The 26,423-nt window shown below is 40.7% G+C and overlaps 1 protein-coding gene across 3 annotated transcripts in view; it reads left to right on the forward strand.

The window, feature by feature from the left end:
* The window catches only part of LOC306934672 (zinc finger matrin-type protein 4-like), a 125,118-nt gene that overhangs the window by 9,558 nt on the left and 89,137 nt on the right, over window positions 1-26,423 (forward strand). For all 3 annotated transcript variants that reach the window (XM_079517343.1, XM_079517341.1, XM_079517342.1), the window contains exons 2-3: window positions 9,287-9,388; window positions 24,328-24,417. In XM_079517343.1, coding sequence (XP_079373469.1) covers window positions 9,287-9,388; window positions 24,328-24,417 — 192 coding nt within the window. The remainder of the gene's footprint in view (window positions 1-9,286; window positions 9,389-24,327; window positions 24,418-26,423) is intronic.

The following is a 26,423-nucleotide window of genomic DNA, read 5'->3' on the forward strand; positions in this document are numbered from 1 at the left end:
TTAACCCGGTCGATGCCAAACTTTGCACACACACTCCCTGGATGGCAACGATGAACCTCTGCCCCGCATTTTCCAGAACGGCCTGTTATAGCGCCACCATGAGGCAGCTTTTCACATTTTTACCTAAAACTGCACCGATCTGCGTGAAACGTTGCATGCACACTCCCTAGAGGCCAAGGACAAACCTTTTACCTGCAATTTCCGCATCTGCCTTTTATAGCGCCACCAGGAGGCCGACTTTTGTAAAACACATTTCTTTACATTACTCCTCCAGATTCTGTCCAAAAATCTCACAAATCGTTACACAGTATCTCTATGGTCATGTGCTCAAGTTGGATCTGTCCGATATTTCATATTCCATCCTAATTGGCTATAATTGGCTTTCACAGTTTGCAAGATTGCCCCGTTTTGAACAATAGCCTCAAATCATGAACGCAGCATGCAATTTACGTGAAATCTTTCACACATTTTCTTACTAGGCTGAGGAATATATCCCACCCTTTTCACATTGGCCTGTTATAGCGCCACCAACAGGTTGATTTTTGCAAAACACATTTTTGGAACAAAATGCCTCAAATCATCCAATTTCCATCAAAGGCAAACATGTTTATATTACTCCTAAACATTTTGCCAAACATCTCACACAGTCCTATCCTCCTGGTGGAGACCTGTGCCCAGAAGGGCACTTCTTCTAGTTTCTAACTCAAGAGGTGCCGGTGTGAGAAAGTATTGAAAGTATTTTTGGTGGTTATTTGGTGGTTATTCTGCCCCAGAGTGACAGCCAGGCAGTAGGTAACAAACACATTATTTTTATTTGGCCCACCTAGTAAGCAAAACTATTCGTTTTTTTCCACACAAAACGGAGGAGCTGCAGTGCTGCAGACAGTGCACTAGCACGCGATCATTGTTACTAATACAATAGTTATTTAGCACGCAGCACTTACACACAGTTTAATTGACGAGCCGATATTTCCCCAAATAAGACCTTAACCATAGCCTATAACAACATTTGCAGCAGCAGTTTCAACAGGGACCCGCCTACCGTAAGAACACACTACAGTAGGCATTTACAGTTAAGTTGGCACAGCGGCCCAATGCTACAGTATAACATTAGATACTGTATAAAATACACAGCAATACTGTATATATACAGCAAGGAATATCACCTCTAATACTAAGCATGTGTTGTATGGAGAATATAGGTTGCTATCTTCAGGAAGGAGATATGGTGTACCAGCATACAATAAGGTCAGACTAAAGAGGTCCTTTGTCCACCAGTCGACTTTGAGGCTTAATCAGGAGTTGTAGTAGCCACGGGGTAATCTAGGCGGTGCCGCAGTGGACATTGCTCTTGTCTTCATGTTTGTATGTATGTAAAATTGTCTTGTTCTTTGTGTTATGTCAAATGGGACTGAAAGGTTATTGGAATGACCCCCTGTGCAGGCAAAAAGGTGTAATCCTGAAAGGTACTGAAATTTCAGTCTGAACTGACAATAAAGTACTATATCATATCATATCATATCATAACAAGTGGCCCATCATCAGAACAGTACGCAATCCTAAATACCTGCACGCTGTTGTTGTTGTTGTTGTTGTTGTTGTCCCTCCACTTCCTCCTCCTTCTCTTTTAAAACAAAACGCATGCTGTCCCTAAGGCTAAACTCCAAGTAGCAGTTAAACTATTGCTTCATAAAAGTATATAAATCCATATTCCATATGCAACGAACAACAATAACGGATGCAAAGGTCGAGAGACCGTCATAACACAGGCTTGACCATGTGTCAAGTATAGTAGTAGTAGCCACCTATTTCCTCTCAAAGCGGTCGCACATTTCAAAATAAGAGTGTTTTTTTGTTTGTACTTGTGATCATTCATTAGTACAGGAAATCTATGGAAAATACAGGATCTACTTCAAACTAATTGCAAAAAACCCAAACTCAGCTGATTTTGCATCTTCAATATATCCTGAATAACAGAAAAACAGTTGCCTGGAATTGTCTGCTCACATGCTACTTAAAGCATAAGGAAATTTAGAAAATATTTTTCAAAGATCGGATTGCTCAAGGTAGTATTGATCTGAACAGAACCTGTTACTGAACAGGCTAGGAGTGCAGGAGAATTTAACATCATGGCCATGTATCCCATTAAAGAGGGCTACCGTTTTGATGCCGAATAGCTGGTTAAGACACTAATCCTGCCTTTGTGACATATAAGCTGTCTCCCTGAATGCCAAACATTTATTGACATCTGCACTGCAGTACACTGTATGTTTCCACACCGCTAAACATTTCTCTTTACCTCGAAATGAACCCTGAAAGTTATTGAGCGCTGCCTGTAGTGTTCAACCCTCCTGCAGCTTTCAGTGGACAAATCAGAATGCAGTGCTGGCAGATCTTTTACTGAACCAAAGAGACACCTGGAGGACATGCGGGTGAGACTCCAACACACGTCCACTCAGGTCCAGCTTCACAGCTCAGCGCCTCCCCTAATGAATTACAGCCAACCCCTTGTAGCCCTGAACATCTGCCCGTCATTTGCTGCTCAGACCTTTTCCTCCTCCATCGCTCACCTGACCACTCTTCTTACTCGCTCTTCCCATCGAAGGTGGTGCCACCGACATGCAGCCTGTCTGTGTTGATTAGTTTCCAGTCATAGTCATACGTATTGGGAGGCAGGGCAATGAACAGTAGGTAATGACTGTGTAGGTCGAGAAACTGAATCAAATCAGATTACAGAATGTGGTTTTCATTCAAATATTTCAGGGTCACATTTTCGACACCACTAAATTACATTACATCGAGATTGTGGTGCAGAAAAAGGTATAATACCCAAGCTGACAATAAATGCTGTGATCAGGTATTGATTATTGAATTGTGTAGAGAACCTCCAGTTGGATTAAGAGTGTGTTCCCTCCCCTTATTTAATTACAGCGGATGAAAATTAATATTTTTCACAGCTTCTCATTTAGAGGACATTCACATTTCAACCTCCTGCAATTATAGCGCCATATCTGACAGCAAAATCCATTTAGCTTAATGAATTGGTTGCCGAGGAGAGGGAATAAAACTTGCGTGAGTACAGTGGGTGCTCTGATGTGAGCTGAGGTTCACACTCAATAATGGCCTTTCCCTTGCCTGTTGCAGGCCAGGCCTTGTGGCTCTGCTATTAAGTGATGTTAATGCTGATAGACAAGGACAGTGCCAATGTCAGTGCAGTAAAAAAAATACTGCTGTCGAGGAGTGGTTCAGAGATGTCATCACGACTGCATTTTGTTTTTTTTTACATTTATGTCTATAATTTGCACTCTAAGGGTTAGGGGTTATGTTTAGGCGAGAAAGGGTTGCGACATGTTGATGTTGGTGGGCTTTAACAGCACAACATCTTTCCCGTGTGCCTGCACATCATGTGCACATACTCTGCAGCCAATCTGTGTGACAGTCTCTGTCTGTCTGTGTGTGGTGTGTACATGTGCGCATCATGGTTTTGCGGTGTCTCTGTATCACTCTGTCTCTCTGTCTGTGTCCCTGTCTCTATCTCTCTGTCCAATTGTAAAACAGTGGTGTCTGAATTAATATTATCACAGACACTCTTGCTAACTAGAAGATCCAATACACTTGACACTGCACTAGACAGACAGTTTGCATCCAATTGGCTGTAGCACTCCACAGCCTCATTGACACGTCCCTCCCATAGCCTGGAGGGACGGTTACTCTGAGATTATGAATTCACAAAAATAACATTGTCGGTGACTCATGCAAAAACATATTCAGTAATTGAGTTCCTTGGTGTTCTGGCAGCGTGCTGAAGCAATGTCATCCGTTTGCAAGATTCTGCAGACAGACAGGCGCACGCACGCACGCACACACAGGGGTGAAAATAATCATCTCCATCCGCAGTCTTTGTGCTGGGTGGTGATAATAAAAACACCACACAAAGCACCAGATCACCCTCTAGTGGCACAAAGTCAACATTATTTGGCGATGAACAAACAAACCTGAGAGAGAGGGGATAGGAATGGAAAAACTACACATACTTTAGAGAGAAATGCAAGATCTAATGTCAAAGCTACAGCAACATGGCAATATATGCATAACAAATATTCCATATCCCTGTGTCCGTACAATGACCATGTACCACAGAGAACTGAATTAAGACAGGACAAACGGTAGTACAGCCTTTGTTCCACTTGTTCCTGCTACTGCACAGAATTAAGAGTGATTAATGATTCATCATAGGCAGTAGCTCTGGTCTGGCTCAAGGCTGGAGGCAAGCTGATAGAGCTCTCCAAACCGCTCATTTATGTTGTTTGTCCTGCTGGAATCCGAACATTGTCTTGGGTCCAGGAAATTGTGCTGCTCTCAATTGATTACAAGACGGAACGGACGAGTTGCACTGAGCTCTTCTCTTCTCTTCTCTTCTCTTCTCTTCTCTTCTCTTCTCTTCTCTTCTCTTCTCTTCTCTTCTCTTCTCTTCTCCAGCCTTGATGGATTTATCCTAATCTTGTTGGTCTGGTTGTGCCCTCTGGGCCACCGGGCACCAGCATCTGTCCTTCTGTCTGTCCATTCTTCTGTCTGTCTGTCTGTCTGTCTGTCTGTCTGTCTGTCTGTCTGTCCGCTGACTCAACAGCTTCAAGGCACCACAGAGGGTGCCCGTATCCCTCTGCCAAGGTCACATTATTTTCAGGAACAGAACAGTGACATAAATTGCCACTGGTGAAAAGGCAGTCTACAACATGGAATTAGATTATCCAAGTGGAATTGTCCATAGACAGATAGTGATGAAAGCAAAGAGATTGTCGTGTGGGCCTACATTGGATCTAGCAAACTGATGGGAACCGATTTAAGATGTGAAAACAATTATGAAACACAGGATATTTTATTTCAGGCGAGGAAATTGCAAGGCCTTTTTATTTATGATTGTAAAGAGTAGGAAAAAAGCTTTATACAGGCAACATATCTGATAAAGGTCTGTGTTATTCAAAGTAATAATAGGCATGACACTACCATTCTGAGATTTTAAGATTCTCACCTTCCCACAATCTTGATGACATTCCCATATATTCTCTAGTGCCATATGTAACTTCAGGCAAAAGTGGATTATATGAACTTGGTCCAAACCCTCAAACTCATAATTTATTCACAAGGAGAAACAGTGAAACACTATGATATGGATACAAGTAGCAGAGAACCTTTATTATATACCACTATGTATAGCACAGTTTGTACTTCTTTCCCTGAACACTGGACGTAATGTTAATGCTGAATGTGGATATCGACCTGGCTTTGGTGTGTGTTTCGCAATGGACACAATAGCATGTTTTATAAAATGTTTGCACTTTTGTATCAGGGACTAAAACTTAAGTAAAAGGTAAACCTTTGACTATAGGAGTAAGTCCTTGTCAGTTTTGTGAATTCTTTATTGCCAGTCAACCTGTCATTTTGCATACTTTCTCATGGAGGAGAACTACACATTTCGGATGGAAGGATTTTGCTGTTTTACGTCCTCATAGTCCTCATCTACCATGCTGTTGTTGCTGTTTTACGTCCTCATAGTCCTCATCTACCATGCTGTTGTTGTTGTTGCTGTTTTACGTCCTCATAGTCCTCATCTACCATGCTGTTGTTGTTGTTGGTGTTTTACGTCCTCATAGTCCTCATCTACCATGCTGTTGTTGTTGTTGGTGTTTTACGTCCTCATAGTCCTCATCTACCATGCTGTTGTTGGTGTTTTACGTCCTCATAGTCCTCATCTACCATGCTGTTGTTGCTGTTTTACGTCCTCATAGTCCTCATCTACCATGCTGTTGTTGCTGTTTTACGTCCTCATAGTCCTCATCTACCATGCTGTTGTTGCTGTTTTACGTCCTCATAGTCCTCATCTACCATGCTGTTGTTGCTGTTTTACGTCCTCATAGTCCTCATCTACCATGCTGTTGTTGCTGTTTTACGTCCTCATAGTCCTCATCTACCATGCTGTTGTTGCTGTTTTACGTCCTCATAGTCCTCATCTACCATGCTGTTGTTGTTGTTGGTGTTTTACGTCCTCATAGTCCTCATCTACCATGCTGTTGTTGTTGTTGGTGTTTTACGTCCTCATAGTCCTCATCTACCATGCTGTTGTTGTTGTTGGTGTTTTACGTCCTCATAGTCCTCATCTACCATGCTGTTGTTGTTGTTGGTGTTTTACGTCCTCATAGTCCTCATCTACCATGCTGTTGTTGTTGTTGTTGTTGTTTTACGTCCTCATAGTCCTCATCTACCATGCTGTTGTTGTTGTTGTTGTTTTACGTCCTCATAGTCCTCATCTACCATGCTGTTGTTGTTGTTGTTGTTTTACGTCCTCATAGTCCTCATCTACCATGCTGTTGTTGTTGTTGTTGTTTTACGTCCTCATAGTCCTCATCTACCATGCTGTTTTTAATGAAGATGCGCAACAGTAAATTAGTATTAGGAGTCAAGCACAGCTGAGCCCAAATATGAAATCTGAGCTACTAATGGAACTCAGGCCTGAAATGGTATAATAAGGCTGGATATCGGTATATGACGTTGTTTTTTCCGAGCTTTAATATTTTATACAAAATATTTATATCATTTAACAAGATCTACAAGCTCACATCTTTTGCTATTTTGGAAATGTAGCTGTCAATTTAGACCGTCAATAATTATTTCACAACTTAACGGGGGAAGGTTTTGGATGACATTTTGTGTTCTGTGGTGGATCAAATACCTATGATCCATTGCTTTGCAAAAACACAAGCACTTGATCTAATTAAATATTGATTGCACAACCATCAAAGTATGAAATTAGTTAATAATTGTTTACTTGCTCCATTACATTTCAAGAATAGTGCCATACTGCAGACTGCACTGCAGCAGAGCATAAACGCCAGTTCCCATAGTGACCTTTGCAGTTTGCACAGTGCCTATACATAATATAAGTACTGTATATACCTATCATTCTGTGCCATTTCAGCCTAGTAACTTTTTTTTATCTGAAAGAGAGCATGTTCAGCTGTCAGAAAAACATATTTGTCCAGCTTAATGCACTATTCCAATTATTTCCATATTGTCCCCACCAGGCCGAAGACATGGTGAGAGTATATTTTGCACTCCGTTCGTCCGTGTGTCTGTCCGTCCGTCCGTCTGTCCGTCCGTCTGTGTACAGCTAATCTCCGGCACCGTTAACCCGTTCGATGCCAAACTATGCACACACACTCCCTCTATGCCAACAACGAACCTCTGCCCCAAAGTTTCCAGAGCGGCCTGTTATAGAGAGTATGCAAATGCATGATTTTCCCATCAGGACACGCCCCCATCATCTAGACTGAGTGGCAAAACATTGAGCAGCATGGAGTGTTGGAGTTTGGAAATCGTTGGAAATCACTCAACCGTCCTGCGTACCACCTGTTTCTAAATGTCACATAATGCAGGAGGCAGCAAAATGTTGTGTTATTGAAAACAAGCACTTCCAAACTCTGACACTTAGAAAAACAATCAAAAGCAGGGCATTTTTTGACAGAAAGTAGCTCATAACGTTTCTATGGTGGATTTTTATGAAACAAAAACTTTGCAGATAGAAAGAGGATAATTCAAGCTTTTCGTACAGCTGCAATGTTGGTGAGTTTAACATGCAATCAGACAGGACTTTTCTGTTTGGATGAATGGGCTGTCAAGGCTAGAAAGTAGTTTTTTGCCACTCAGTGGGCGTTCCCGCATAACTTCCAGGTACGATGATGTCACGTGCATACCCTCTATTCAGTATTTTAGCTGTGACGTGAGCGCCCCCTCCTGAGATACTTCCGGGTCCTACTTTTGTGTCGCTTTTGTGTCCCCATAGAATTATACTGTGACGCTCCGTCGGACTAAATCTGAGACGAAAACTACCACGAAAGTCTAATTTTACCGCTTTCCTCGCAACAACAAAGCTGCGCTGCTCTCCCAAATCTGGCTGTGGCAGGCCGTCTGCCCCACACGGAATACTATCGCCATTTTATTTCATTGTGTCAACTAAATCCTCATTAATGCAAACTAGATTCAACATACTCAAGCCTGCAAACATTCTAAATATGCCCCCGAAATATTTTACTGCGCAAATGGACTGTTACCACCTTCAATAATAATGATAATAATAGTCTTTATTGTCTCCACATCATATTTTTTTTTTGTCATGGACAAATTGTACAAAACATTAATAATTCTACTCGAGTTGGAAGCATTAAGACCCATTTTAACCCTCAATGGCTTCCTTTCTGAAAAATAACGTCATTGTAAAAAGATTCACGTGTTTAGATATTCTATTTACAATGAGATGCGGACGGGAGCTGGTGCCACTTGACGTAACGTAGCACTACAAAATGACGTCGGACTTAAATACTGAATAGCGCCACCATGACATTTTTCACACACTTTCCTGATAGGCTGAGGAATAAATCCCACCCTTTTCACATTGGCCTGTTATAGTGCCACCAACAGCTGGATTTTTGCAAAACACATTTTTGGAACAAAATGCCTCAAATCATTAAATTGCCATCAAAGGTGTAAGAAGAAAGAGCACCCTTTTCACATTGGCCTATTATAGCATCACCAGGAGGCCACAATAAACTGACCTGGTGGAGACCTAGCTGTGCCCTGATTTACACTAACAGTGGGGGGACATTTTGGTCATAACATGGGGGACATTTTATGCTAAAGATGGCCATTACTCCTCATGTAATGAAGAATATGGTAGCACATTGTGAACACTGAGTAAGAATTATAATCTTTAACAACCATGTTTCAGAATTATGAATGTATCAATTTCCTCTATAGTTAAAGGGGCATTCCACTCATTTTCAACATTTTACTATGTCATTAATATACCTTCATATAAAAATCATTAACATGGTGAAACACATCTTGATGACATCATCAAGATGTGTTTCACCATGTTAATGATTTTTTTCAGATCTCCAGTTCTAGGAAACACAGAATGGGGGGACTTTTTTATTATTTCCACACAACAGCTCCAAGGTATATTAATGACATAGTAAAATGTTTAAAATGAGTGGAATGCCCCTTTAAGCATAATAGGGTGAACATGTTACCACATCAGTAACGCAACCTAAAACATTGAAGGAATGACCCATATACAGTATATAGCCTATACAGTATACATATTTCAGTAAGCATGTTGGTTTGGTTTGTTTCCCCGTTCCTCTGCTCTAGATGAAGTCGACAGAGGTGGACCAAGGGCTTTTCACAAAATGTATGTATATTTCAGTAAATGTTCCCTGTTCCTCTGCTACAGATGAAGTCAACAGAGGTGGACCAAGGGCTTTTCACAGACAGCTACTGCAAGGTCTGCAGTGCTCAGCTCATCTCAGAGTCCCAGAGGGTCGCCCATTATGAGGTGAGGACCCTAACCTGCACACACTAACCTTACACACCTCTGTCAAAGCCCCAGTGGCACTGTCCTATACCATCTTGTTGTGTTAACGAGCAGTGGTGGAAAAACTACTCACATGTTTCTACTTAAGTAAAAGTATCAATACTGCAGTGTAGAGATACTAGCCTGTTACGTAAAGTAAAAGTCCGGAATTCAAAAAGTATACTTGAGTAAATGTACAAAAGTATTGGCATCAACATTGACTTAAAGTACCAAAAGTAAAAGTACTCACTCTCAAAATGTCTCATTTCAAGTTTTCAAATGTATAAAAATCATTTGAAAATAGCAGATCTACAAGCTCACAGTGCGTCGCACCACGACACATTGAGAGTGTGTAGATCTGCTATTTTCAAATGGCCAAAAATGTATTTAAGGCTGAAGTGGTTAATGTATGTTTTATAATAATAATCAAAATCAAAAGTTATTAGTAACTCAAGTTTTCAAAGAAATGTTGTGGAGTAAAAGTACAATATTTGCCACTGAGATGTAGTGGAGTAGAAGTAAAAGTACTCGAAATTGGAAAGTAAAGTACACCTCAAAATTGTATTTAAGTACAGTACTTAAGTAAATGTACTTAGTTACTTTACACCACTGTTATTGTGTTAACGAAGACACAGGAGTCATGTTGCTTTCAGTCTGTCCACCTCCAGGGACACACAACCAGAGTGCTGCAGTTTTTCAAATGTCAATAGGGTACATGACTTGGCTTTTGCCCCGTTAGTTTGAACTGTTCTTAATAGGCGACAACACACTTCAAGTAATTAGAGTAGTTCAGTGGAAATATGTCATACATCTTTCTGTGGTTGTACCCTTGATTGATCTTAATGTATGTATAGGCTATAATTATTTACATAGGGGGCGGCTGTGGGTGGCTAGAGGCGCCATCTGGGAGTTGGAAGGTCAGGGGTTCAACTCTTGGCTCACCCAGTTTACTTGTCGTGATGCAGACAGTAAAGTGGCAATGTAAGGACTTTTTAATACCTAAAAAACAAAAACAAACAAAAGAGCAAAAATAAAATAAAAAAATACTTCATCAAAAGTGATCAACAAACATTGGCAAAAAATGTCAAATAATATAAGAAAGAGGCAAATATTTTGAAAATAGCCGATCTACAAGCTCACAACGCCTAGTCGCAGTGCTATTTTCACAATATTCATCTGTGGAACCGAGTCAAACAAAATGTAATGCCTCAACTCCTACGATTCCAAGTGCTTGTCAGGGTGGGGGGTACCTAGTTCAAAGTATCCTATCTATTTGTTTATTTGTTTATTTGTTTATTTATTATTTTCATTTATTTGTTCAAATACTTTGCTATATATAGAATGTTTGTTCAGTAATAGGGCATCTCCATCTCTCCGGCACTGTAAAAAACTGTTCATTTTCAGGCCAGCTACCAGTACCACCCGAGTGCCCATAGACCTACTTTTATTTATTTATTTATTTGACAGGGATAAAGCTCATTAATCAACATGTCAGTTTTCACATCAATTTTAACGGTTCCACAAGCTATAGCAATGATTACTATCATCAAAAGAAAGAAAGAAAGAAAGAAAGAAAGAAAGAAGCTGCTACATTGCTGAAGAACCAAAACAAATAATTATATTCTTGTGTACTCATACATAAGATGTAACAATTGATATCTTGAATCGAAGTGTCTCTGAGAAAATTAAGAAAAGTAATTCCCCTTCCACTGGAGACCAGTAAACAACTTCCTTTGTGTTTAGAGCAGCATGTACTGTATTATATTTTACCTTATCTTACACTACTTCCACCACTGCTCCTAAACATCTACTGTAGTCTGTAGCTCACCAATCACAAGTTGACACACAAATTCATTCTTTTTTGTGTGTGCCCTTTAGAAGTTTAGATTATATGCCCACCTAGAGCAATTTACAATGATTGAGCGAGTATGGTTTGATCATCCTGTTCAAGGACACTATGACAGGACGCATGGAACTTGATGGAAAAGCAGATGAAGGGATTCAACTTGTGACCTTTTGGCCATGGCTCAGTATCTCTAACCATCAGGTTATCTTGTCACCTCAAGGACAAAGTGAGCGCAGCAGCAACAGCAGCGGTCTGTTATTTGCTCTATCGAAGCGTAGGGCAGGTACCACCTCTCCCTTCTTTCTCTATCGAAGCGTAGGGCAGGTACCACCTCTCCCTTCTTTCTATAAAGATGCTGCCTTTCACTCACTGTCACTGACTTGAGTCAGAATGTCGGACTGGAGGCCCTGAAGTGTCTCTGAAATATGTTTCTGAAATAACATGAGCTAAAACTAGAAAAAGTGCCCTTCAGGGCACAGGTCTCCACCAGGAGGACAGGACTGTGTGAGATGTTTGGCAAAATGTTTAGGATTAATATAAACATGTTTTTGAGGCATTTTGTTCCAAAAATGTGTTTTGCAAAAATCAACCTGTTGGTGGCGCTATAACAGGCCAATGTGAAAAGGGTGGGATATATTCCTCAGCCTGGTAAGAAAAGGTGTGAAAGATTTCACGTAAATTGCATGCTGCGTTCATGATTTGAGGCTTTTGTTCAAAACGGGGCAATCTTGCAAACTGTGAAAGCTAATTATAGCCAATTAGGATAGAATATGAAATATCGGACACATCCGACTTGAGCACATGACCATAGAGATAGTGTGTAACGATTTGTGAGATTTTTGGACAGAATCTGGAGGAGTAATATCCAAAAATGTGTTTTACAAAAGTCGGCCTCCTGGTGGCGCTATAAAAGGCAGATGCGGAAAATGCAGGTTAACGGTTTGTCCTTCGCCTCTAGGGAGTGTGCATGCAACGTTTCACGCAGATCGGTGCAGTTTTAGGTAAAACATGTGAAAAGCTGCCTCATGGTGGCGCTATAACAGGCCGTTCTGGAAAATGTGGGGCAGAGGTTCATCGTTGGCATCCAGGGAGTGTGTGTGCAAAGTTTGGCATGGATCGGGCCAACGGTGCCGGAGATTAGCTGGTAACAGACGGACGGAAGGAAGGACGGACGCACACACGCACACACGGACGGAGTGCAAAACATACTCTCTCCCCATGCCTTCGGCCTGGTGGAGACAATGACTATTATGAGACTGCACACTAAGTCAGGTGGTTAAGAAAAGTCACTGCTCACTAAAAAGGCATCTGTGGTCCATCTGTGGTTGCTGCCATCCCAGTCGCTGCCAAACTAAGCACATACACTTCCTGGACAATTCCGAACGTCTGCCCCAAACGGCCTGTTATAGCGCAACCATGAGGCTGATTTTTGCAAACAGCCTCTGTTTGCAAACAGTTTAAAAAAAAAATATATTACTCAAATAGATTGTATCCATACACCATGCAGTGCATGCACATCGGTAACACTATCTCTATAGTCATGTGATCAACACAGATCTGTACGATTGTCCATATTCCATCCCGATTGGCTACGATTGACATCTATAGTTTGCATGACTGGCCAAATACCGATGTTGAAGACCCCTGCTTTGGAGAGTTGCAGAGGATAGGAAGTGACTCTACTAAATAAAATACACACTATTATTTAAATTCTCGTGTTCTGAATGCTAATTACAGACAGTACTTACTCTAGTTCATCCTGAACATTCACTCTTTCACAGTACAGTTAGGGTCTCATGTGCAATGAAATGTTTAGCCAATTTGGTGATGATGACAACAAGCAACACAAAAGGAAAAATAAACCTCAGACAGACGGGACGTTTTCTCATAGAAGTTCCCTATTCATCATAACTTTCCTGAGTTTGTGTCCTTTATGCTGACTTTAACCATTTACTTGTCTGTAACTGCCCACGCCAACCCTTAAACAAACTTTTCTTCTTACTGGCAGGGGGGGGGGGGGGGTCCCATTCCATCTCCATTTTCATCAAGCTCTTTGGCCGACTCAAACTTTTGAATCACTGGGGTTAATCCAAGTTTAAAATCCAAAAATAAAAAAGTCCTTACGGCCAAATTGAGACTAAAGATGTAATTATTTTTTGCTGCTGATGTACTTTAAATCCCCTCTTCAACCTAACCAACATCAAAGCCACTACTGCTCACATGCAGAATGGATCAGAAGGGTCTTTAGTTCAAAGAGTAGGGTAGCTCTCTGGGTTAATCTTAATTTATGCATCCATTTCTTTGTGTATATACTGGTATATACTGGTTCAGATGTGGGTTAATCAGATACACTTCACAGCTAAATTGACTATATTCACATGCCATTTTGTATACTGTTGTTGTACATCTTACCTGGGGATGGCAGTCTATTGAGGCAATATATAATAGTATTTGATAGTTCAACAGGACATTCTCCATATCCACTATAGCTGACATTCTTTTATCAAAGTGAATATGCGTATGAAGCAATTTATTTGCAGTATTGTGTTTCTGAATGATATTATGTGACTGAGCTGGGTTTGTGTATATTTTATTTGCAAGTATTTGTATAGTGTCACCAGTGCATTTCAGCCCTAGCCTCTGAATTGTCTTCCTTGCTCCATGCATCTGCGGTACATTTCATTGCTTTGGCCAGAATAATCCCATTCCCCACATACTGTCAACTGGCAGGCTATATGTCAGCACTTCTCAGACTTTTTCACAAAATGCCAGCATTCTATCTAGTGTTGAACTTGAAGCTCCTTTCTTCATTGTGCAGGTTTTACCAGATTTAGATTTTGTATTTGCAGTGCACAATAGGATGTCTCTCCATACAATGCAGGAGCATAATCGGTTTTCAACGCTCTTAGAAGCGATAGATACTGCAGCTCAACTTGCTTGCTTGCTATACAGCTACAGTTAGAGGATGAAAACTGTTGCATCAGAAATCCTTTGACTTTCCTCTTCTAACTACCACAGTCAAAGGGCCTGCAAATGAGTTTGCATACAGTACTATGTACACAGTGGGAAACATGTTTGCTTGTCAGCTCCACAGTACATTCATATATTTTGTGATGCAGCAGTTTGTGGTTTGAGCTGCTAGGTAAGGGCAGATAGTGAAAACAACATGGCAGACAATAACTGCTTAACTGTTGGTCGTGCCCACATTGTTTCCATGCTGGTGTTTTCAAGGAGATCATATTTTAATTGTGCACATGCATTTACATACACCTGGTAAAAGCAATGCACCAACATCTCTCGTTCTACGTCTCTTGTACGTACGTCTCGTTATTAAACCTCTCACAATAATCGTATCGCGGAGATTTTAATTTATCGTGAAATGCATACACTAGGTTGAATTAGCTTTTGTTGACTTGAGCTGCAAATCCAGTACCACTTAAACCCTTAGCAGATCTACAAGGTCGCAATACGTTGTGTTGCAACTTGCAACACGTGGCTATTTTTGGAGAAAGAATAGGGATGTTGGGGGTTCAAGTTACACAAATGTGGAATTTTATGTTTTAAAGACGTAGTGAAATGAAAAATACGTTTTTCACACTTTTAGACCATATCTGTGGTCATCATATGGGCATACTTAACCGATTATATTCCGCCACTTGGTGGCTAAACTCAGTATCAGGTGCCAGGAAATCTCTTCAACAAGGCTTCTTTACACAGCCCTTGTTGAGCCTAGTTGAACAGGAAGTGATTGTGTGATGACACGTAGCTTCAGTCCATGCCGTCTTCTCTAGATGTAAACATTGGTTTTCCACTCGCACCATGGGAGCCATCGGAGGCTAGCGATGGATGCTAAAAACAGCTAACGGACGGTAAATAAAATACTATTATTAATTCTGGATTCAATTACATTAAAGAAACCTGATATTTCTCGTTTTGGCAAAGGAGGATTTAAGCAATAATCCAGAGAAATTGCGGGTCTGGCATATATTATGTTACAGGAGAATTTCGGACTAGAAGGCTAATTGTATGGGGAAGGGAAAAACAGCACCCCCTGCTGTTTTACTCCTTTGAATTTGCCTCTGGGGGCACTGACCAATAGAATGTGAATCGATGCCCTTAAGTATGCCCTCTCTAAGACTGTGTGAACTGAGTTAGTTAAGTATCATTGCTGTAGGTTTCTTTTTCATAAGGATGATCTGGGGCTTTTGGCTGTATTATAAGCTGTGTTAGATTTTATTATCACCTCTGACTCCTCACTGCATCGGTCCTCTGCTGTCTGGCGCTGAAAGGCTGCGAGGAGGGGCGCTGGTCTGCAGAGCGTAGCGTAGCAGACCATGTGTTTGTTGGATTTGGAATGTCGCTTCGGAACATCAGAATGTTGATTCAGAACATGCTCTGACAACAAAAGCACTATTCCCAACCATGCTTTGGCTGAACTCTTTGCAAAAAATAATGCAGTGCATAAATTGGGGTATTTTGTTTATCTGAGTCACAGTTCTGTTTTTGTTTAGAATTTCCTGTAGCTGTCTGTTGTGATGGCACTCCAATCTTTAGTCGCTTTCTGGAGCCTTGGGGCTCCATTTGTCACCACTAAACCCCATATCCCTAAACTTCTTTGCCTTTTTTACTATTTTGAAAAAAAGAAATTAATACTAAACTAGCCAATCTACATTGACTTGTTGTGAGCTTGTAGACTGGCCATTTTAACTATTCAAAAATGTTTTGCAAAATAGTAAAAAAGGGCAAATCAGTTTAGGGATAAGGGGTTTAGCGGTGACGAAAATGGAGCCCCTACTCACTCAACCTCTCCATCCTCATTCCCCTTACCTCTACATCTCTCTTTATCAATCCTTCTCTTTCTCCTTCTTCCCTTTCTCCTCTCTGCCTCCCTCTATCCACATATTTCCTCTTCCTCTTCTTTGTTTCTCTCTTACCTGAATCTGAGCTGATTCCCCAAAGCAAAGTGTAGACATTCTATTCCATGTATTCAGATTCAGGTCCTAGCCTGGCCTGCTGAATATGTATGAATATTAAGATAATGCGCACGTGTGTGTGTGTGTGTGTGTGTGTGTGTGTGTGTGTGTGTGTGTGTGTGTGTGTGTGTGTGTGTGTGTGTGTGTGCGCGCGTGTGCGTGTGTGTGCGTGTGCGTGTGTGTGTGCGTGTGCGTGCGTGCATGCGTGTTAGAGAGAGAGAGAGAGGAGAGACCACAGGAGTCTACTACTACATTCTTGGCTCCTGATGATCTCATCTGCCCTTAAGGATGCCCTCTCTAAGACTGTTGTGAATGATTGTCATGGCCCAGTTTCCATCTATAGTTTCCAACACTCATGTCCGTAGTGATTACCACCCTATCAAACCCTTCTGTGTCAGTGAGAGCGAGTGTGTACTGAGGACCTATTAGTGCCAATCTAATGCTACGTATGTCTTAGCAACTCAGCTAGATGAGCTTTGCAATGTAGAATCAGAATTAGACAGTGTTGGACTGTAAACTACAGTAAGTACATTTAATTTTATCCCTATTAGCAACAAATCTACACGTTGTAAACAGAGTTGCCGACAGATCTTGTTTTATTCAACGTTTTTGCCCCGATGGAAGTAGAGACTCTCGTCTTTCTTTCATGAGATATTTGGTGTTTACATTGTCATAGAACAAAATATTCTGTAGGTTCTTGAAAGATTACCGGTAGTAAAACTAAAAAAATCACTGACAGTGTGGGCAGACTGTTCTAGAGAAGGTCTGGCAGTGAATGAGTTAACCAGTCGATGCCAAACTTTGCATACACACTCCCTGGATGCCAACAATGAACCTCTGCCCCACATTTTCCAGAACGGCCTGTTATAGCGCCACCAGGAGGCCGACTTTTGTAAAACACATTCTTTGATATTACTCCTCCATATTTTGTCCAAAAATCCCGCAAATCGATACACAGTATCTCTATAGTCATGTGATCAAGACAGATCTGTCCGATATTACATATTCCATCCTGATTGGCTAACAGTGACTTTCAAAATTTGAAGGATTGGCCCGATTTGAACAAAAAGCCTCAAATCATGAACGCAGCGTGCAATTTACGTGAAATCTTTCACAGACGTTCCTACTAGGCTGAGGAATATATCCCACCTTTTCACATTGGCCTGTTATAGCGCCACCAACAGGTGGATTTTTGCAAAACAAATTTTTGGAACAAAATGCCTCAAATCATCCAATTGCCATCCAAGTCGTAAGAAGAAATTGTACCCTTTTCACATTGGCCTATTATAGCGCCACCAGGAGGCCACAACCTGACCTGCCCTGGTGGAGACCTGTGCCCCGAGGGGCACAGGTCTAGTTTCATTATTTTTCTTTTACTTTTAATATTAATGTTATATTGTTATATTGTCAAAGTCTTTTTTGAAATTATTTGGGGGCCCGCTTGCAATATCCTCACGACCCACAGGTTGAGAACCACTGCTTTATTCTATGGTGCTCTCAAATGTTCTCTACTTGACCATTTTGTAAGCCTGTGCACACCTGCCCCACCGATCATAGGATTCTAGCTGCTCTCCAACAAAACGTAGCGTGTGGGTGTTGGAGAGTGTGCTGTTTATTGACAAGCTAATCTCCATTTCCCAAGCCCATACTGTTTGACCTTTACCAATTGATTTTGGAAGAGAGGATTACGGTTGACACCACAGTCGAGAATAACCGCACTATGTGCCCTGTGATTCACACTACATAGTTTTTTGTTGTCTGACAAATAAGTATACTTGTAATTTTTAAGTTATTCAAAGCATTTTGGTGTGTTTTGAGATCCTAAGGATATTGATATTCACTCACATAAAATGTCTCCTGTATAAGTCAAATGTGAAAATGAGTAAAATTGCAGGTATTTATTTCCACTATAGCACTGATATACTTTATGCCTTAACAGCGCATTTGTAAACATGTAATTTGTAAACCATGCTGATTCAGCCAAGTGAAGACACAAACATGTATAATTCAGCTCTATTACACAACTTAGCTAAATAAAATGCATGCTTATGCAGGAAAGACAGACAGGCACTTTCATACAGGCAAATTTGCAGTGACTGCATTTTCTGAGCAGCATAATCTGCATCAGATGCAGCCCGTTGAGAGCTTAATGGTTTTTTGGTTAAAGAAAGCGACTCATTTTCACCACCACCTTCTTAATTACTTCTCATGTATCATTAGCCCAGCGGTCTATTCCAATGGTCACACTCACCATTACTGCCTGAGCGTTCGTGGATATTGTAGCACAGTGTGTGAGAGTAATGTGCAACATTCATTAGCTGTCTGCTTCACAGGAGTTAATGAAGTGGGAATCTTAGCTATTTTTATTGCAGGGAGTTGGGGGGGAATTATAATAATAATAATTAAATTAAATTAAACAAACAACAGTATGACAATGAGAATAGGAGTCGTCACTGTTTAAGGGCTGAGAGCGGGTGCTTTTGGGGTGCCTGTGTGACAACAAACAGCAGAAGAAATGTTATTTTGTCTGTTTGTGGAAGAAGCCAATGTGATAATTCCACAAGATGTGATAAACGGTTATTATTTCTAAACATACACAGTCACAAAAGGAAAGTGACCTGTGGCCTCCGGTGTGAGCACAAACTGCAACAGCTATACACCTCATGTACTGTAGTTCATTCTCTGAGACATCAGCTTTGACTAATTAGGAGCTGCTCTCATTGGATAACATAAGGAGTGCGCTATTAATTGAAATTTCCCGAAAGATCAGTTGTTAGCAGCACTTTGAATGGAGAGTGAATGGAGTGATATGCCAGACAACTGCTTTTCTGCTCTTAATCAACAATTAAGAAAATTGGAGACAACCTGCAAAGATTCTAAGGGAGTTCATTGGCTGATGAGACACATACAATTGAAATAATGTGAGAAGTAAGGTGCACAACAGTTAGCTCATAATCCAAGGACTGCCAGTTTTAAAAACACCAAATCAAACCAAAAGAGTTGTTTACACCATTATTAATATTTTTCTCTATAACAGTCTGCAGCCACTGCCAGCGTTTTTTAAATAATCTTTCAAGACTCACAGAATAATTTGTTCTATGACTACAGTATGTAAGCACCTCTACTTTCATCGGGGGATTGTGTGTTACCGTGATGTTCCGTTCTTTAATTATTGGCAGTTAAATATACAGTAACTGTTTTCACCAAAAACGCTGTCTGGGAACAGAAAGCAGAGACATTATATATTTTTTTATTTTTCCTATCCTATAATACTATACTAAACCGGTTTAGTTGTGGGCCCTGGGTAGCGTAGCCAACCCAGCCTGGTGGAGATCTGTGCTCAGAGGAGCACACTTTTTTTTCTTTCTTTCTTTCTTTCTTTCTTTCTTTCTTTCTTTCTTTCTTTCTTTCTTTCTTTCTTTTACATTTGTTTGCTTAAAAATATACTTTTTTGTTTGTGTCAATTTAGGCATTTAGCAGATGCAGACGCATTTAGCGGACACTCTTAATCCAGAGCGACTCGAGTACATTCACACAGAACCTAGACATCACACAGCGATAAAGCAACATCTTTATTCGGAACGAGATCAATTTTTCACAGCGAATGAACGCATCAACCTATTTAAATAATGAATAGTTTTGATGTGAAATACCCTTTGTATTGTTTATTCATCAAGCCCCAGGTGTATAAAGAACGTCATGCACAGAATGAATAACTCTTGCTCATTTCTTCTGCCAATCTAACTTTACAAAGCTGCCTGAAGGGAGTCATGACTATAAAATCACGAAATCCACTGATGGGCAGAACAAAGGCTTTTAAAGCTGTGGGGAATAGAAATGAGATAATATGAGGCCGACAAAAACAGAAAATGAGGGGTGAAAGGGTACCTGAGCATAGGGGTCTTCGCCAAATTGCCAGCTGATTCCTAATGCATTTAGCTTACTGTCACCAGTGTTTAAACAATGGATCAAAGCTAATCATACCGTCAGAAAAGAAAAGGGGTACAGTAATGATTCCTGAGCAGGAATACATTTTCTGCATTTGACCCAGCAGTGTGCTGCTCAGATGAGTGGCCTGGAGGAGCTGAGAATAACTGAGGGATACAACGCCATTTTGGAAAGAACTTGGGCAACCTCCCTTCTTCCTTCACAAGTGTTACCGATGATACTAATGAAGGCTCTGTTCCATTTTGGTGCTGTTGTTGTCTGTGCTGGCTGGCTCACTGGAAACACCAGTGGGTCTCAAAGTGTCCTTGAGTGGGTTCCAAATGGCCCCATTCGGGTGTTTAAATGTACACATTTGCACACTCTCAGAGTTATGGGGGTCCTTGAAATTAAAAAGTTTAACAACCACTGCACACTAAATGGAACAGAGCCTTAATTAGTATCATCGGTAACACCTGTGAAGGAAGTAGGAAGAGTTATTCTTTACGTGTGCATATAGGCCATTCCCAGGCCGTCACTCTACCTACAGAGCCACTGCTGCGTCCTTCATTGTAGCTTACTCATTTAGTTTAACGTAACATGATCACTGGTTTAGAAAATCTATTTTTGACATTCACAGACAATGAGTAGTCCACTGACGCTGCAACTCATCTTTGCAGCATTGCGGGAAATGTCAGAGAACTGAAAAGATCATATCTAAGTCCTTGTAAACACATCATATCTTATAGTGCCAGTGCATGGGGCCAATTCTCTTTGATCTCTGTGGGTTTTGGCCCGATTGTTGCCAGTTTGTTTATTGATGCGAGTTTCACAATTGACTGTGTGACCTAGTTTTGTGGCATAGTGCCCATCCGATTCTCTATTGATCTCTGAGGCTCAACAATACTCTTGGTTGCTGCCAAGCTGAATTTGGCTCTCAGAGTATAACAGGGTATTTAACTTTAAAACACTTCTGGGGCCAATTTAATATCTTCTATGGCTTTTGTTTGCAGTTTTAAATGGCTCAATATTTACATATTTGATATTGATTTGATCACATGAGCCCATTGAGCTGTAAAACCCCATTAAATTTCAAAGTCAATTTTAACCATTTTAGATTGAAAACACACATATCTGGTTCTGGTGACTGATATTGTCCTCATAATGCGAGTGTATTTGTCTGTTACTTTAAAAAAAAAAAAAGAATTTAAACCACATTTTCTGTTTGTGGACAGATTTATGTTGTGTGAAAATCAAAAAATATATAACAAAAAAAAAATTACTTTAATATTACACAATATAATAAACAAAGATTGAACAGTGTAATGGAATGAGAGGTGTCGAGAATCCAACTGAGACAAAATGCAGTGTTGAGAAAAAACCTCAGTAGGTCCAACACACACCGTTTTGATGGATACGGTCCCAAACTGAGCCCAGCATGAATGCGTCAATTAGGCCTGCTGTTTCTAATGTACTATGCAGAGTAGGATACTAATGAAGTTTGAACTAATGGCAATATTCCACTGCAACAATATTTGCAATATTTGACAACGCTCCCTGCAGAAAATGGCAATTTATTTTATTTTAACCAGATGTGCCTTCTGTTTAACCGGCAACAGCATTTTTGGGGGTTGAAAAAGTGAAACCACCTCCCAGAGTGAAAATCTTTGAAAACGCTCTGCCTAGTGTCTCTGTGTACAGTAAATAGGCAAAACGCATAACATGTGACAACATGGATCACTTTTCTGTCTCTGTCTGCAGACTCACATGTTCACATGTTGTGGTTTTCTGCAGGGAGCATTGCCGTGTAAAACAGCCTGAGATATTCAACTTCTCTAATGGAGAAAAGTCAATTGTATTTATTTTCATTGTTTCAAAGATAATATTTGCAATTTCTCTTGAGATTTGGACAAAATCTATAGGAGTGCTCCTCCTATAGATTTTGTCCAAATCTCACAAAAACAATGTTTTGAATAAAACTGTAAATGGTGGAAAATCTATTCAGAAGAAGACAGTCAGCCCGGAGTTAATGTATACCGATTTGTGTAACAGTTTTGGACAAAATCTGTAGGAGTAGTAGTAAAAAGTGTGGAAAAATAGAACTATGGAAGAAAAAAAAATCTGGCACAAACAGCTATGGCCTATAAGTTCCAATCAGGATGGAACATGACAAATCAGACAGATCCATCTATACAAGTTTATTCTCAAGTGAGAGTATAAACATCAAAATGTTTATGGTCAGAAAAGCTGCTATGGTCAGATGGGACTACAAAATTGGCCCGTCCCTTACCATCTGTGGATGTGGAAAAGCAGACCATACCATGCAGCACTGCTTTGTTTGGCCTCCCAACCCATGCAGCTTAAAATATCTCAAAGAGTTCAATAATAATACACATGTCTTTAGTGTGTAAAGACATGTGGAAACTGTATTGGCATAGGTTCTGCACCCTGGCACTATAAGGAAGCACACTATAGTTGGACCGCAATGACCCCTGTTTTGGCTCTATAAGGGAGCAGTGGGGCAGTCTAAGCACATGATTTTTGATCAGCTCAGTGATGTGGTGGTAATACGTAGTATTGATTTTTCTTCATCCCTGATAATATCAAGCGTGCATGTTGCTGTATTACTCATAGACTAGTCTGGTTTATTTGCATTCCCCCAATCAGTGGCGTTCACCATTTTAGCTTTACTGCCCGAGCAGAAACAGACGGATGGTCCAATGTCCCTGGGGAAAGTATTTAGCCCACTCAGCTGTAAATCTATTGTATGCAGGGGTATCATTACCCATAGGCAAGCATCAACAGAGTAAATGCCATCTGAACAATAACATATGTTTTATAAGTAGTAGTACTGTATGTTTTTTTTGTTCCAGTTTGAATCAAATAAAAATCAAGAGAAATTCTGAACAGAGGATGTGCAGTGTGCACATTATGATGGTTGTTACTGTTCTATTCAAAATATCAATGACACAGTATATGGGGAGATCCACTTGATATCTCTTTTAGCCTTAGTTTGTATCCTATTTGTATTGTATTTCAAATTCAAATAGAACTAGAAAAAGTGCCTCTCGGGGAACAGGACTCCACCAGGATAATAGCGTTTGCGATGTTTGGACAAAATGTGTAGGAGTAATATGACATTTATTTTTGTTTGTTTTTCCAATAATCTGTCATCTGTTGGTTGTATAACAGGGCAATACAAATAAATATATAACACATAGCATGTTTTCATAATTTTTAGTAGTGCGCCTAAAAAAGTTGTACACAGATCGGTGCAGTTTTAGGTAAAACATGAATTGGCCTGTTATAGCGCCACCGTGAGGCTGATTTGATTTTTTTGAAATGCCATTTCTTCCTCTGCCTAGTGGGAATGTGTGCGTATAATTTTACGGAATGCATGGATAAAATGTGTACGAGTAATACAAATAAATGTGTTATAGCGCCACATGGTGGCAGACAGACAGACAGACAGACAGACAGACAGACAGACAGACAGACAGACAGGGTATGGGCTGGGCATTAGTCTACACACGGCATCATAGCTTTGAGAGAGAGTGTCTTGTAAACAAAAAGAACACCTCACTGGGCTCCTCCTCGCAAGACAAAATATCAATAGAGCCCACCTCACTATTGTTCAGCCCTGTCTTTGAATGTCACATCCATACTCTGTACCTTTCTAGCAATCTGGCTTCTCCTTTTCATTGTCCAACAAGACCTGGGAACGCTCAGAGCTTATGCAGTCAAGCGGAATCATTTTTCGAGATAAACTTAATGAGGAATTGACTGACGCATTCCTCCCAGAATCCCTCGCTTCTTCAGCTATGACTGTTAGAGCTGAAGGAGAGGGGGGGGGGGGGGGGGGCACAAACCCACAACAAGGTTAGATAACTAAGAATCAATTGAGACTAGAGGCAGGCACATACTGCACAGTACATGTGGTGGTTTTCCTTATTTCTTTGTGGGGTTTATTTGTTTTATAGTTCAGTTAATTGTAAGTTTGTAAGTTTTCTCTTTTACATGAAATGAATACTTCAGTGTTTCAACACAGTATGTATGACTGAGTTATGTACACTTTCTGTTGGAATTTGTGACCGTCTATGGGGCAGCCTCTACTGTGCTACCCTCCTGTTCAATGTTAACGTGTCCTTGCAAATAATCTTCTTCCTTTGTCCTTCCAGAGTCGGAAACATGCCAATAAAGTACGACTGTATTACATGCTACATCCTGCGGATGGAGGCTGCCCTGCCAAGAAACTCAGAACAGACAATGTGAGTAGCCGTAATAACAGAGGTATGAATTATACATCCTGCCTTCCATGCTACATGTGTGTTTTCACACTAGGTAATTAGTCTCTGGGAAGCAGGGACAATCACAATACAGTATATTGTAGTTATGTTCACAGCTCTCACGGAGAGCTGGAAGAGCCCTCTCAGTTAATGGATTTTCCTACTATTGATTCCACCACACCCAATGTCTCCGTTCTCCTTTCAGAATAGTGAATAGATAAATAGCAGTGCCTCTATTCCTAGTCAAATGAACAATGTGACAGTGTGACAGAGAAAGCTTAGCAACAGCACTGGGGTGTCGAAGCAGCCTTCCAGGGGAAAAGGAACACGCTGTAATGTATACAACACTCCAACAATCCTCAGCTCCCTCTACATGTAAATTGCAACTACATGGCATGTTTGACAGACGCAATTATGTGGCCTGTCACTCGCTGGTCGATAAGTGTTGGGATGGTGATGTGTGTGTTATCTGTCCCTGTGGCCTACGGAGGAGGTCAACGGTGCATAACGTACAAGAAGCGTGCATGAGCTTCTTTCATCGTCTCCCATGCAGGAGAGACACTTAAACAAAAACATTTGTTTATGTCCATTACACACCGATTTGTCTGCATCCTGGTAGGAAGTGTGGTGTTGATATTTCATGGTAAATATAAAAAAGGCGTGCACAAACTGCACATCTCAATAACAAATTATCTGCTGGAGTTTGTCACGCCACAGAATATTGTGTTATTAACCACCCAAACAAATTTGATTAAAAACATTGGCAGTGTATTAAATAGAACATAGAAAAACAACCAGTATTTTATCTGCTCACTCTGCTCTGAACACTTTGTGCGTGTCCATTGAAGGAATTGAAAAACGGCCTTTTGTGGCAGATGTAGAGCCTCTCTGAAGTGTCAACCAAGGCCGTAGCCAGCTAGGTCACCAAGGCCTGCACCTTGATACAGTTTTTAACTAAAGGTCTCCTACTCTGAACTTGCTAGAGATTAATATGTCGTCAACTCTGACCTTGAAATCATTTACATTTACCCTATACTAAGGGAATGGTTAGACCCAAAAATAATGGATTCTGTTTTACCAAGATGCAATGAAAGTTTGTTATCGGTAAGACAAGTTCGGATTTTGGTGAGTGCCTCCTCCTCAACCTGCGTTTTGTCTTCTCCCGATATCAGGAACAGTAACGTCTCTAGTATGCTTCCTGGGAACGCCACAGTTCACTGGGATATTTCATGGTAAATATAAAATAAGCATGCAAGGGGGGAGGACATGGTTCCATTTACGTCAACCGTTTGTTGAAACAGACCGTTTCAATACAAGTCTTCATGCACATTTAGGCACCTTTTTGGGTTGTGGGGCGTGGGGTTGTGTGATAGATGCACAATTTGTTACTTGTTATTTGTGAGCTATGAGAGGTGTCACCAAAAAGAATACTAAAATGAATGTTACATGAGTATTACCTACATTAATTTGATCAATAATTAGAAAAAAAGGTTATTTTCTATTGCCATGATTGGGAGTTTGCATGGTGACAGTAGTGAGAAGTGAAGATAGCAGTGGGAATTGAGCTGTAGTGGTATAGTGTGGTGGGCACTACGGTCTCAGCTGTGATTACTGTGAGTTTACCGTTATCAATCCTAAAATCTCTCCACTTCACCACCCGATAATGACTCATCAAGGGGCAGCCCCATTTTTCTTTCTGTGGCTGCTACTCTTTCTCCCTCAGTGTCCCTGGTCTCGTCTTTATTCTTGCTCAGTTCTCATCTTTGTTGCTCTGCCTTTTCTCCCTTTCTCTGCACATTTTCCCTCCAAACAACTACTCTCCTCTCGCTTTTTAATCTCCTCTCCTCTCCCATGTAGGTTCATGTTAACTGCTCATTATGAGAAGATCCAAAGAGGAGGTGATTAGTCTGTTTTGCAGAGGTGGTGATTAGTGTTGATCACACAGACAGCCTGTAGAACTCAGCATGTCGATTGTCAGGGTTAGATGG

Source organism: Electrona antarctica, assembly GCF_951216825.1.
Source record: "Electrona antarctica genome assembly, chromosome: 12".
NCBI lineage: Eukaryota > Metazoa > Chordata > Actinopteri > Myctophiformes > Myctophidae > Electrona > Electrona antarctica.